The sequence below is a fragment of the Bos indicus x Bos taurus genome, chromosome 3, assembly GCF_003369695.1.
Source record: "Bos indicus x Bos taurus breed Angus x Brahman F1 hybrid chromosome 3, Bos_hybrid_MaternalHap_v2.0, whole genome shotgun sequence".
Classification (NCBI taxonomy): Eukaryota; Metazoa; Chordata; class Mammalia; order Artiodactyla; family Bovidae; genus Bos; species Bos indicus x Bos taurus.
The window spans coordinates 99,552,645-99,567,184 of NC_040078.1; the positions used below are offsets into that span (position 1 = coordinate 99,552,645).

General features: G+C 44.5%; 1 protein-coding gene across 3 annotated transcripts in view; it reads left to right on the forward strand.

The window, feature by feature from the left end:
- The first annotated feature begins 10,925 nt into the window (after positions 1-10,925).
- Positions 10,926-14,540, forward strand: part of EFCAB14 (EF-hand calcium binding domain 14) — a 38,231-nt gene continuing 34,616 nt past the window's right edge. The window contains exons 1-3 of one of the 3 annotated variants that reach the window (XM_027537360.1): positions 10,926-11,157; positions 11,364-12,120; positions 13,732-13,880. In XM_027537360.1, the coding sequence (XP_027393161.1) occupies positions 11,939-12,120; positions 13,732-13,880 (331 nt within the window). In that variant the 5' untranslated portion in view covers positions 10,926-11,157; positions 11,364-11,938. Of the gene's footprint in view, positions 12,121-13,731; positions 13,881-14,540 lie in introns of all 3 variants that reach the window. The other 2 variants (XM_027537361.1, XM_027537362.1) reach the window with 2 other exon arrangements.

Consider the following 14,540-nt stretch of genomic DNA (forward strand, 5'->3'; position numbering starts at 1 on the left):
GACCCTTCAATACTTCCCCTGCCCATATGTCTGACATTATTGGTCTCCTCTCTTTTCTAACACATTTGCTCCTAACACAATTTTCCCTCCTATTTCTCAGATGAACCCCCTAATTCCCACAAGTGCTAAATATTGGAGGATCCACAGGGTTCAGTCTTTGGAACTTTTCTTCTATTTCCACTCATCCCATTAGTCATCTCATCCAATCTCGTGGCTTTAAATACATCTCTAACCTAGACTTCATATTCATGGACCTACCTACTTGATAACCCCACTTGGGTATCCAATAGACATCTCAAACTTATCACGTCTCTAACAAAATTGCTGGGAAGAAGGATGTTGAATAACATCCTCTGAATTGAGAAGGAAGTTTAAGGCTGAAAAATGCAGCAAGCAACTCCAAAAGGTGCAACAATGAAGTCTATTGTGGGTAACTTACATACAGGCAGGACGGTGTGGACCACAGTCCAGACATTGATAGCTATGCTCCACACCATACTGTGGAGGGAGTACAGGAAGATTTAAAAGAGCCAAAGCTAAAAATAGAATCTGACTATCAAGTGGGAAGCATGTCAGCACCAAGGGAAACTGGGCATTTTTCATCTCCCCCAGGGATTTCATGACCATTAACCATCTGCATCAGCAAAAGGCATTCTTCCAGTTTTCATATGAGACGAAGGCAAGGGTAAAAGTTGACAGAGAATATATATGGCTTGTGCAATTCCTTATGAGTAGGTTAAATCTCAGTCATGCAGAAAGAGGAGGGGGTAGACTTCAGGCCTAAGATGAAGCTGATAAGATGGAGTCAGTGTGGTTCAGCCACACAAAACACTTCGTCTCATCCTCCTACCAGCTTCCCCACCATAGTAACCAGCAGCCCTGTTATCCAGTTGCCTAGACCTTAACTTATTTCTTCCATGCCCTATATCCAGTTCATCAGGAAATTCAGTCAGCTCTACCTTTAAAATGTGTCCATAAACCAACCACTTCTTACCACTTGGTCCAGATCACCATCATCTCTGTATTACAGCAGTAGCCTCTAAACTGCTTTTCTGCTTCTGCCCTTTCCCCTTTTATTCTGTTCTGAATATGCAAGCCAGAGTGACATTATTAAAACATTAAGTGGGATCATATAAACTCCCTTATCAAAATCTTCTAATAGCTCCCTAACTGACTTAGAATGAAATCCATAATCTCTTTGCATCAAACATTCTTCTACAGCCATACAAGTATCCTCACTGCTCCTCAAATGTGCAAACATGCTCCCACCTTGGGGAAAGTTTTAGAATCAAATATTGTAAATCTTACAACTTTGTTCTTCCTCAAAAAAAATTTTTACTATTATAGGTTTTTGCATTTTTATATATATTTTAGGATCAGCTTGTCAATTTTTATCCAAAAAAAAAAAGGCTGCTGGTATTTTTGCTTATGGCTGCATTGAATCTATAGACAAACTTAGGAATAACTGACATCTTAACAATGTTGTCGTTCAATCCATGAACATGATACATTTATTTATTTAGATCTTACTTTGGTCTCAGCAGTATTTTGTAGTTTTAGTGTACCGATTTTACACATAATTTGCTGAACTTATCCATAAATATTCCATGTTTTTAGGTCATTGTAAATGGTTCTAAGTTTTTATTTTCCAGTTGCTCAGTTCTAGGATACAAAAATACAAATAACTTTTGTACACTGACCTTTTACCTTGTGATTTTGCTAAATTAATATATTAGTTCTAATAGCTCTTTTATAGATTCTTTAGGACTTTTTACTTATATGATTATATTATCTGATCTGTATATAAAGACATTTTACTTCTTCATATCTAAATATGTGACCTCTTTTTCTTTTTTACTGTGGCAGTGATTAGGACCTCAGTACAGTGTTGAACAGAAATAATGACAGCAGACATCCCTGTCCTGTTCTCAATGTGAAAGTATTCTCTTTCAGCATTAAGTATGATATTAGCTGTAGAACTTTCATAGATGCTCTTTACCACATTTTACTCTTAATTTTAATAGAGCTTTTCTCATAAATAGATGGTGAATGTTATCAATGCTCTTTTTTGTATATATTGTGATAAATTATGTTTTTCTCCTTTATTTTACAAGATGGTGATTTTCAAACGTTAAACTAATCCTGCATTTCTAAGATGAACCCCACTTGGTCATGATATACGCTTTTTATTTGGAGTTGGTTATTATTTGGTAACATTTGTTAAATGTTTTTATATCTATTTTCATAAGAGAAAGACAGTTAATTTTCTTTGTACTGTCTTGTTTTCCTTCTCTCAAGGATAATAGTTCTGCGCTAATTGTTGTCCAATGCCTAAAAAGTTCTTCCATATATTTGTACAGTTTTCTAGTTATTTATGGGCTTCCCCCCATGAGGCAGCAGTAAAGAATCCATCTGTAATTCAGGAGACTCAGGAGATACAGGTGTGATCCCTGGGCAGGGAATATCCGCTGGAGGAGGAAATGGCATCCCACTCCAGTATTCTTGCCTGAAAAATTCTCTCCAGGACAGAGAAGCCTGGTGAGCTACAGTTTGTGGGGTCACAAAAAACTGGACATGACTGAGTGTGCACACCCGTACATGCACTAGTTAGATATGCAGGACAGAAAGTCCAGCACAATTTTAATCACGTACAGAAGCTAAAATTCCTCTCCCTTGGATCTTTTTATTCAATTTTCACTTCAAAAGCTGTAATCACTACAACAGTACTCCTCCTTTACTGCTTCATCTTTCTCCTTAGTACTCATTATCCAACACAATGTATATTTATCACCTTATTTGTGAATTTTTTCCCTTCATTAGAATGTAAGTTCCATGCAGGCATGGATTTCTGTGTGTTTTATTCCTTGTTATAACTCCAGCACAAAGAATAGGGCTTAGAATACATTAAGTGTTCAATAAATATATGCTGGATGGATGGATGGATGATTGAATGGATGAAAGCTTACTTCATTTCAAAACCTTTCCCTAATGCCATCCCTACCCTTTCTGCATCTTGTATCATTCTGCTGATCACATCTTTACTGTTCATCTTTATTGTTCTCTGTCTCTGTCTGTTGATCTGTCTCTCTCACACACACACACACACTCACACACCAGACGGTCTTACACAGCAGGAGTATGATCTTGTCTATCTTGTGTTTCCCCATCTCCTGACACAGGAGAGTTACCATTTGTGGTAACAAGAGAAATTGTCCCCATTTAAAAGGTGCAGTCAAGGAGATCCAACCAGTCCATCCTAAAGGAGATCAGTCCTGGGTGTTCATTGGAAGGACTGATGCTAAAGCTAAAACTCCAGTACTTTGGCCACCTCATGAGAAGAGTTGACTCATTGGAAAAGACTCTGATGCTGGGAGGGATTGAAGGCAGGAAGAGAAGGGGACGACAGAGGATGAGATGGCTGGATGGCATCACTGACTCGATGGACGTGAGTTTGAGTGAACTCCGGGAGTTGGTGATGGACTGGGAGGCCTGGCATGCTGTAGTCCATCGGGTCGCAAAGAGTCGGACACGACTGAGCGACTGAACTGAACTGAATTGAACTGAACTGAACTGAAGAGGTGCAGTTCTGCAGGAAACCTGCAGAGGGCAGCATGAGGCAATATATGTCTATTGTCTCCTAGTGCCAGTCTTCTCGGTAAAACTGGTCTCAGATGGAGCTGAACTGTAGTCTCAGGCTGATTTAGACACACAAAGCCAGTGCTATTCCCTTACAAAAGAACTCAGGATGGTCCAGACAGCCTCTCCATGTTGTCCCCCACTCCCACACCTTGCTGATTCAGCATCACCTGTCATTTACTCCTTCATCCACCGCCAGCATTGGAGGGAGCACACACACACACACACACACACACACACACACATACGCATACACACACACACATACACACATACACACACACACACAGCCCTTTCTCAGTTAGAAGAGCCTTCCCTTCACGATCCCATCACCTTCTTTCCCAGCCTGCACTAAGTCCCCTGCTCCAAATAGGTATCTCAGAGGTCTGTTTCCCAGTCTCCCTGTCCACTCAATGCATTTAACAGTTCCCTTGAAGCCCTCTAATGCCCACCATTTAAATTTAATCCTCAGGCACTGCCAGGAGGTGCACATAGTTAGTTCCAGTTTACAGACGAAAAAACAGACTCAGAGAGGAAAAGGAACTCATCTAAGATCACACACTCAGTAGGTGAAGAGGCTGAGACTCAAACCCGTACAATACTGTACCCAGACTCAGGGCTCCCTCCTGGTCCAGCTGCAAGTCCATTTCCAGTTCAAGCCCCTGGAAAGGCGGGCAAGAGCTGGTGGTCTGAAGGCCATTGTCCATTCTTTCCTCCCAGGATTATTGTTCTCATCCTAAAATAAACTCAATCATTCCAGGCTTTCTTTTTGTCCCCCAATATAAACCCTGGGGACCACTGCCTGCTTCCTGGGAACTCTGGCAGTTCAGAACCTGGATATTACTGGTGTATTCCAGGACCACACACAGGACTTGGCATGTGGAAGTAGCTTCCTTAGGGCAGGATTGTTGGATGGATGAGTAGATGGATGGAATGAATGGGTGGGATCACCAAAATGAAGAACAATGCCTAGAAATTCTTCCAATAGCTCTCTTCTGCTCTTCCAATAATTTAATTCAGCAAACACTGCCCAAGATCCTTCCAGCACTGGACGCTGTTCTGGGTGCTAGGATAATCAGTAGATGGGGAAACTGAGGCTACTACACAGCCAAGGGAACAAAGGTTGCAGCAACTCAGAGGAGACTGTGCCTAGAATAGAAGGATCCCAGTGGGGGCAGCCCTTATCCCTGCCCACAGTGATGCTGGGAACCAGTGCTGCTTCCTGCTGCTGGGGACCCACTGGGGGAAAATCATTGTTTAGCAAGAAAGCTTGGCCCCTCTCTTACCACCAGTCCTTCCTCTTCCCATTGTCTTTCAGGTGCCGGATGCAGCTGCCGGCACAGCAGCGAAAAGAATGGGGAAGGGGCTGGGAAAGCAGATGAAACCATCCCAGGAGAGGTAAGATGCTTCAGCTGGTGGTCCCTTTCCAGATGAGCTGCAGACAAAGGCCCAGGCAACAGGTCCGCCCCCATGGCGCCGGGCACCGGGTGCAGAACTCAGGCTTCCAAGGCTCAGATCCAGATTCAAGTCCCAGTTTCTGCCACTAATGTGCTGTGTCCCTGGGCAAGCCTCTTGCAATCCCTGGACATCCATTTTCTTCTCAGTTAGAGCAAGGATAAGATGCTTACCTTGGGAGGACTAATTTATCACAGTGATGATTAACACCAAAAATGCCTAATATATGAGTATTTTTAAATGTTCATTTCTCTTCCTTCCCTACAACTTTAACCATAGAAATACACCAAGAAAAATGATGGCAGAGCAGATTCTTACCTGAGTATTTTTAAATGTTCATTCCTGTTCCTTCCCTCCAACTTTAACCAACAAGAAAAATGATGGCAAAGGGAATTCTTGTAGCAGATGGAAGCAGCATTTTCTATTAGGTAAATGAAGATTAATTACCCAATGGGTCACCATGAAAATTATACTTAATAAATCTATAATAAATCACATTGAATAATTAATAATCACATTAATGGAACAGGTACATTTATTGAGCATTTACTGTGAGTCAGGCACATTGCTTCTTCACACAGCTACTCTGTGAGTTACATATTATCAGGGTCAGTTTCACAAGTATGTGACACAGAACCCCCGACTCAGAAGGGTGTGCCACAACTGGGGCTTAAGGCTCTGTGGTTACCATCTTGAAATTCTTAATCATTTTATTTTTGAATTTGTGTTTTGAAAGTGAAGTCTGATGGAGCAATGGAGCCTACACTGGGGACTTGGAGGCTCTGTTCACACATAGTCCTGCCTCGCCCCACCTTCCTCTCCCCTTCCCCAGGAGAGGTTCTCAGCTGCCTGTTCCCCTGTGCCATCTCATCCTTGGCCTGGGTACAGACACAGGGAGGGCTGGGTTGGGGTGCCTGAGGAAGGGCCCCTCACCCCTGTGAGTGTCCCCATGTCCAAGGAAGCACAGGGCTAACTAGTGAGCAATGAACAGCGTGACAAGCTAGGTAAGAAATCATGAGAGAAAGGGGAAAAAAAGCTTTTTTCCTGATTTTTGAACAAGGGATCTTGCATTTCCATTTGCACTGACCCCCACAAATTACATGACTAGTGCTAGGTACTATTATTACCACCACTTCACAAAAGTGGAGACTCAGAGAGGCTCAATCATTTGCCCAAGGTCATACAGCTGCCAACTGGCAGAGCTCAGATGTGGACTTAGACCCCAAAGAAGAGAAGATTATGAGATCTTAAAGCGCTTCAGCCTAGGAATCAGAAGTCCTGGATCACATTTCTGCTCATTGTCCCTGCGCCAGTTTGTCCCACTCTCTGCCTCAGTTTTCCCAAGTGAAAGCATTCTGTAGAGTCTTCTCAGGTAGCAAAGCATCTCAAGATGTGACTTCGCCACTCACACAAAATGGGATTTTGTGTTCTGGGAACTCAACTTTGCTTACCCTCCGCACATTGTTGTAGGAGAATTCAGCGGGTATCATTCGCCCTATATAAACACTATGATGTTGCTCCCTTCCCAAAAAAGCATGGAGCAAAAAACTGGGCAGGGAATATGCTTATTCCCATTGTACACACAGAAAAGCTAGAATACCAGAACTGGAAAGTGACTCCAGTTCAGTTCAGTTCAGTTCAGTCACTCAGTCGTGTCTGACTCTTTGTGACCCATGGACTGCAGCATGCCAGGCCTCCCTGTCCATCACCAACTCCCAGAGTTTACTCAAACTCATGTCCATTGAGTCAGTGATGCCATCCAACAATCTCATCCTCTATTGTCCCCTTCTCCTCCTGTCCTCAATCTTTTCCAGCATCAGTGTCTTCCAATGTGTCAGTTCTTCTCATTAGGTGGCCAAAGGATTGTTTCAGCTTCAGCATCAGTCCTTCCACTGAATATTCAGGAGTGATCTCCTTTAGGATGGACTGGTTTGATCTCCATGCAGTCCAAGGGACTCTCAAGAGTCTTCTCCAACACCACAGTTCAAAAGCATCAATTCTTCCACACTCAGCTTTCTTTATAGTCCAACTCTCACATCCATCCATGACTACTGGAAAAACCATAGCTTTGACTAGATGGATCTTTGTCAGCAAAGTAATGTCTCTGCTTTTTAATATGCTGTCTAGGTTGTTCGTAACTTTTTTTCCAAGGAGCAAGTGTCTTTTAATTTCATGGCTGCAGTCACCATCTGCAGTGATTTTGAAGCCCCCCCCCCCCCCAAAAAAAGCCTGTCACTGTTTCCACTGTTTCCCCATCTATTTGCCATAAAGTGATGGGGCCAGATGCCATGATCTTAGTTTTCTGAAAGCTGAGTTTTAAGCCAACTTTTTCACCCTCCTCTTTCACTTTCATCAAGAAGCTCTTTAGTTCTTCTTCACTTTCTGCCATAAGGGTGGTGTCATCTGCAGGTCTGGGGTTATTGATATTTCTCTCGGCAATCTTGATTCCAGCTTGCACTTCATCCAGCCCAGCATTTCTCATGATGTACTCTGCATATAAGTTAATAAGTTAAATAAGGGTCGCTTGGGAAAGTTACTTACCCAAGATCTTAGTGCATTCCAAACAAGTTTTGAATGGGTAACAGGGCTGCACAGACACAGAATCATAATGTGAACATCCCCAAATGAACAGATGGGTCACAACCTTGAGAGGTCCTGGTGTGGGAAGGCACATGGCTCCTTAGTGCAGGAGCCCTTGCTCTGAAAGGGTTGGCTTAATTTCTGGCCTTGAGGGTCCAGGTTTGAGGGAGAAAGATAAAGAGTACCAAGAGCTTCTGAGAGAAGATAGACACCTGGCCAGTAGTTTTCAAAGTCTCAGTATTTCATGGGATGTTTGCCCAACACCGAAAGTCGTGTTATCTAAAGAGCAATAGACAAAAAGGCGGACAGTGGGACTGAATCACAGATCCTCCTCCAACCTCCCCACCCATGACTGGTCCACTGCATGAGAGGGCAGGGCCTGGCTGACCAGATGTCATTGCAGCTGGGTGAAACAGCTTTGGCCCCACCTCACTCCCTTGGGTTCCTCAGCCCCAGGTTCCCTTGGTATATATGTAACATCTACAACACAGGAGGGCCATGGGAAGGGCCATCCTGAGCCAGTCACTCCTTGCTGCTGCTACTGCTGCTAAGTCGATTCAGTTGTGTCCGAGTCTGTGCGACCCCATGGACTGCAGCCTACCAGGCTCCTCCGTCCATGAGATTTTCCAGACAAGAGTACTGGAGTGGGGTGCCATTGCCTTCTCTGAGTCACTCCTTATGCCTGGGCTTCTCATGACCACAGCACGTGTTTGGGAAATGGTTCTAGAAGTCGAGACCTTTTCCTGTGCAGTACCACACCTTCAAGGAGATGCTAGTGCAGAGCTGTCCAACAAAACTTTCTGTAACGATGGAAATGTACTGTTCTGTTGCTGCCCAATAGCCAATAACCACATATGATTATGGAGCACAGTGGCCAGTGAGACTGGGGAACTAATTTAAACTTTTAATTTTAATTAAGCAAAATGTAAATTTAAATTGTCATAGGTGGCTAGTGACTACTGACTACCATATTGGGTAGCACAGCTCTAGAAACAAAAGGAAACGAAAAACCAAAATAACTGCATCACGTTTGGGGGACATCAAAAGCACTTTCACAAGTATCTTCTCACGTGTCTGTCCTGTGAAATAGACGTTAATCCTCACTTTGCAGAGGGGAAAACTGAAGCTCAGATTTAAATGGCTTCCATGTTGACAGAGCTAGTAAATATTCTAAATGATTTCATCCCAGATCTCTTGATTCCAAACCTCCACTCATACCTCTATATAACTCTGCCCACCTACATAGATGTCACATATATATCGGATCTTCTACCTCTGGACTTGACAGATAAAGATAAATAAGAAACAGGCCCAGACTTTGGGTGGGTATCCCTAGACAAAGGCAGTGTGATTGACACAGTAAGAAGTGTCAATATATAAAAAATTACTTTAGGGCTATACTTTAGGATATAAAAATTACTTTAGGGCTTCCTGGTGGCTCAGTGGTAAAGAATCTGCCTGCCAGTACAGAAAACATGGGTTCAACCCCGGATCCAGGAAGATCCCACATGCCACGGAGCAACTAAGCCCTGTGCAACAACTATTGAGCCTGTGCTCTAGAGCCCGGGAGCCGCAACTAGTAAGTCCACGTGCCACAGCTACAGAACTTGCAACAAGAGAAGCCTGCGTAACACAACGAGAGAGTAGCTCCCGCTTACCACACCTAGAGAAAAGCCTGCATAGCAACAAAAAACCCAGTACAGCCAAAATAAATTTTAAAACTGTATTTAAAAAATTACTTTAAATGACTTTTTTCCGAGTAGTTCAAAGCACTTTGCTTTAAATACTATCTACATGGGAGACTCTCAGATTTATATTTCAGGACCCAACCTCTACCCAGAATTCCAAATAGATGTACCAAACAGTCCATCTGAGTACTGAATTGGCTTCTCAAGTTTGCCGCAAATCTGTTCTTTCCTATCTCAGTAAACAGCAATTCCTTTGTTCCAGCTGTTCCAACCTGACTCTGGAGTCATCTATGACTCCTTGTTTTGCACACACCTGCTCTGTAAACCATCAGCAAATATTGTTAGCTCTATGGTCAAGAAGCATCCAGAATGCTCACCATCTCCACTATTGCCATCATATTTACTTGTCCTTTTCTCTCCTAATTCTCTTTTCCACACAGTAGCTAGAGTGATCTTTAAAAATAAATCTAAGCCAGAGCTTAAAGCACCAATGGTTTCCCAAAGTCCTCACAGTAGTCCCTCAAGCCCTACAAGATCTGCTCCTGATGCTTGTCTGACCTCATTTCTTATAGCTCTCCTCTGGCTCTTCAGTGGAGAAGGAAATGGCAACCCACTTCAGTCTTCTTGCCTGGAGAATCCTGTGGACAGAGGAGCCTGGTGGGCTGCCGTCTATGGGGTCGCACAGAATTGGACACGACTGAAGCAACTTAGCAGCAGCAGCAGCTGGCTCTTCAGGTCCAGCCACACCACGTTTTCCATGTCACTCCTTCCTTGGGGTCATTGCACAACTCGTTCCCTCACTGCCTCCCAATCTCTAACCAAAGGTTCCCTTATCGCAGAGGCACTCCCCGTCCCTTTATCATGTTTCCGTTTCCCCCATAATATTTATCACCTCCTTCCACTCAAGTATAAACTGCAGGAACAGGGTTGGCAGATAAAACACAGGACGTCCAGTTAAAATTGAACTTCAAATAAAATAACTTTTAAGTATGAAGATGTCCCAGACGTTACATGAGATAAACTTACATTTTTTTAAAAAAATCGTTGTTTATCTGAAATTTAAACTTTCCTAAGCGTCCTGTATTTTTATTCCCTAAATCGGGCAACCCTACCCTGGAAGGCAAGGACAGTGGTTACTTTGTTTATTGCTGTATCCTCAGCGGTAGAACTGTTTCTGACACATGATAATCAATAAATATTTACAGAATGAATGAATGAATGTGTTCAACCCGGTCATTAACCTGTAACACGCCTAAACCTTTAATAAACAGCTGGAAAGTCAGAGGGTTGGCACCTCTAAACTGGGTTAGTCACAACTAGGGGCCCATGCGGTGATGAACTTCCCAAGCAAATTTATCCAGCTGGGTGCTTTGCCTGGCTCATCCCTGCTCCTCTGGAAACAACACACGGCCCAGAACAGGTGAGAGACAGGTCCCCTGGCACCCTCCTGGGGGCGGAGCCTCCTCGACAGGGGAGTCTGCCCGCGCCGGAGCCTGCGCCTTTTAACGCCCCGCCTCCCCTACCCTTGCGTGACGTCAGGGAACATCCGGCCAATGGGAGTGCGCCTTACTGGCAGGCGATGCCGGCGGCCGCTGCCAAAGGGGAAGTGAGCTGGGGCTGAAGCGATGGCCCGGGTCTGGAGCCTGCGGCCACAGCCGCCGCCGCCACCAGCGACTTGGGAGCAGCTGCGGCCGCAGCCGGAGCGGGGGCCGGAGTCACGGCTGGAGTGGAGGCGGCGCGTGTGAGTTGCCGAGAGTCGCCGTACCGGAACACCTCAAACTCGGCGGGAGCGCTTCAGGTGGGCTGAGCCGCGGTCACCCCTCCTCACCGCGCCCCCAGGCCCAGACAGCAGGGCTGGGGTCTTCCCAGGCGCGGGACTGGCTCCTCTCAGGCCGAATCCTCCAGGCTGGGCTCTGGGTCTTCCTTGGCCTCTGACTCCCTTAAAACTTGGGACGGAGGCCGGAGGACGGTGATCTTCTCCGACTCGGGTATTTTCTCTGTCAGGTTTGTAGTGGCTGGGAGCCCCCTCCTGCTGCCATCTAGGGAGAGACCAGCGCGTTCCCACCGTCTTGCTTTGCATCCCCCTGTGTGTTCCCATTCAAGAACCAAGTTTCTTGTTTTTCTCTTCATTGGAAATCCTGCCCCGGAAGTCCAAAACACCTATCTGTGTGTCCTTTCCAGCTCCTGGAGTACCTTTAGAAATATTGTCTGCTTACCAGGGTTCAGAATCTCTTATTCTTGACTTGACTTTTTATCCTGAGAGACAAAAGTTGCTCCGCTCCCCAGTACCCTCTTAAGTAACTGGCACTCCATGCATAGGCCTTTACCCATTTGGATCACCAACTCCCTGGCCGTCTCTATGTGACTTGCCCCATTCATCTGAGTTCCAGTTTCCTCTGGAGTCCAATCTCCAGCCCCTAGCGTATCTGGTCAGTCCCACCCCTGGGTGGGAGTGACCAGAGGGCTCTGGCCCAGGCTTCCTCACCCTGGAAGGCAGCTCCAAAGCAGGGAGAGAATTGGGTGTCGGGTACGAACCTGGCAGCTCAGGAGTGGGTGCTCCACTTACCCCACACAAGAAGATGAAAAAGCGCAAAGAGCTCAATGCATTGATCGGCTTGGCTGGGGACAGCCGTAGAAAGAAACCCAAGAAAGGCTCAGGCCACCGCCTGCTTCGCACGGAGCCTCCTGACTCAGACTCCGAGTCCAGCTCAGAAGAGGAAGAGGAATTTGGTGTAGCTGGAAATCGCTCTCGCTTTGTCAAGTGAGTAAAGTGCTGAGGCTGGGATGGGAAAAGGCATCTCCTTGCACCACCAAGGGGGTGAAGGAAAGGAGAGGAGAGGGGAGTTCTTAGGAAGAAAAAAGTGTATAGTCCCCGGAAGGCACAAGGAGGGAAAAATGTTAGGGAGAAGATGTGTTCAGGTTCTGAATGAAGTATAAGTTAGAGATCTGTCTCTAAGTGTACAAAGAGCTCTGAATCTAGGGTGGAAATGTGGACTTGGGGATTGTGCCAAGAGCCCGGTGAGAGTAGCAAAGAGGCTAAGAATAGGGACATAGGGAGAGAGAAATTTGAGAGACAAGGTCTTGTTAAATTTAGGAGACACAGGGACCTTAAGACTGCAGGGTTTTTTATTTGTTTGTTTGGGTTCCCCCCCCCACCACTGTTGATGGGTCTGAATCTGGTAATGGGGGATATGATGAAGGACATTCTGTAAAAACTATGAACCTTGAGAGAAATGGAGGGTGGGAGACAGAAAGAAAAGGCAGCTTTTTTCAAACCACTTTTAGTTGGTAACACCCTCCAGTACTGAGCACAAGTAAAAGTGTTATTCACTCAGTGGTGTCCGACTCTTTGTAACTCCATCTACTGTAGCGTGCCAGGCTCCTCTGTCCATAGGATTCTCCAGGGAAGAATATTGGAGCAGATTGCCATGCCCTCCTCTAGTAAACACAAAGACGTTGGGAATTGAGGGTTACAGTAGGAAGGGGGTGAAGGGAATCTTTAAAGTGCCCTTGGACTCTCTTAAGGAGCACATTAAAAGAGTATGCTGCTGAGGATGTGAAAGCAAGATCTAGGCTGAAGCTTAGGATGCTAAAAGAGATCAAATCCTTTGAGATTTGTTTGTTTGGAATGTCTTTGTCCTTTTATATTAAAGGGAGAGATTGGTTTCTAATGAGCTTTGCCAGGTGAAGTAATTCAGGGCAATCCTGGGCTTCAGCTATGAAGATCTGATGAAGTGGAATAGTTAACTGGAACAGTTACCCTGTTGGTTTAGTTTAGACCTTGAGTGCTGGTTGACATTTCATGTGAAATCTAACTCCTTCCTATGTTTCCTTCTGAACCAATCAACTGGAGTGTATGAGGTGTCCACTTTAACCTACTGTTCTAGTTTTTTTCATTCCATTTTCAATAAAGCTTACTCAAAAGTTTATAAAGTTTCAATAAAGTGAAACAAGGTCCTCTTGAATGACTATATATTTGAGAGAGAGAACTAGATAGATAAGTGAATTCAGTACAGTAATAAATGGCAGAGAAAACTCTGATCTTTACACTTCCCTAACCTGAGTCAGTTTCCAAAGACCTGAATTGATGATGATGGCAGTGAGCTGCAGTGCCCACAGGTGCTTCCTGTAACTCAGAAACTCCCTCATTTCATGAGAAGTTTGTCCCCAATAGATGAACTCTTCCTGGATCATATTATCTTGACATATTCAACCTGCTGTTCAGATTTAAGTGTGTTACCCTATGTTCCCTGGTAAATGGGTTGGTTATTCATTAGAGATGCTAATTGCATGCCCACACATGTGCTATTTGAAATCAAACCGTATTCATAATCCCTTTCATACTCCTGGTTGAATTTGTTCTTATGATCAGGGGAGACTATTTACGATGCTGCAGGATCTGTTATCCCCTCTGTGCGTTTGTCATCCTTGCCGCCTGTGTCGTGGCCTGCGTTGGCCTGGTGTGGATGCAAGTCGCTCTGAAGGAGGATCTGGATTCCCTCAAGGAAAAGTTCCGAACTAGTAAGTGGTCACCTTTTCAAAATATAATTTTGGACTCTTTGCCAGGTTCTAGGACAAAGTGAACCACACTGAATTAAGATTTTTGCTCACTCTGATGAAGCAATTACATGTTCCTTTCAGCATTTTTTAAATTCTTTCTTAGCTATCGGCTTGAATGCAATGTTTATTTTTAAATGCACAAACAAAACACAGCGCTTATGCATCATGGAGACAAATAGCATCTGAAATAATGGCATTGCAGTCGGTGTTTATAGCATAGAAGGGAAGGGCCGAGATCCAGGATTCTAGAACCTTGGTTAATTTCCACCTGTTGCCACTTCATGTTTCCCAACTGTAAAGTGGCAGTAGCAACACTAGGCTGTTTCCTTCCTCTTCACAGGGCCATTTGAAAAAGAATGTGGGCGTGTCTATCAGACAATATCCTCCTTAAGAAAGACCTAGAGAAGCATAGTACTGAGCAGTAATAATAATACCCAGCGTGTATGGCGTGCTTACTGTGTGCTGAGTCACAAATAAATATTTGTCTCATGAGTCAGTGTCTCTTAAGAAACTTTTGAAGTTGAAGAGTTTTATATATTCTAAATTGTTAAACTTGTATTTTGTATCCAACGTCCTTTTTCTGAGAGATGTGCTTACATGGCAGCTTCAACCTATTTTAGC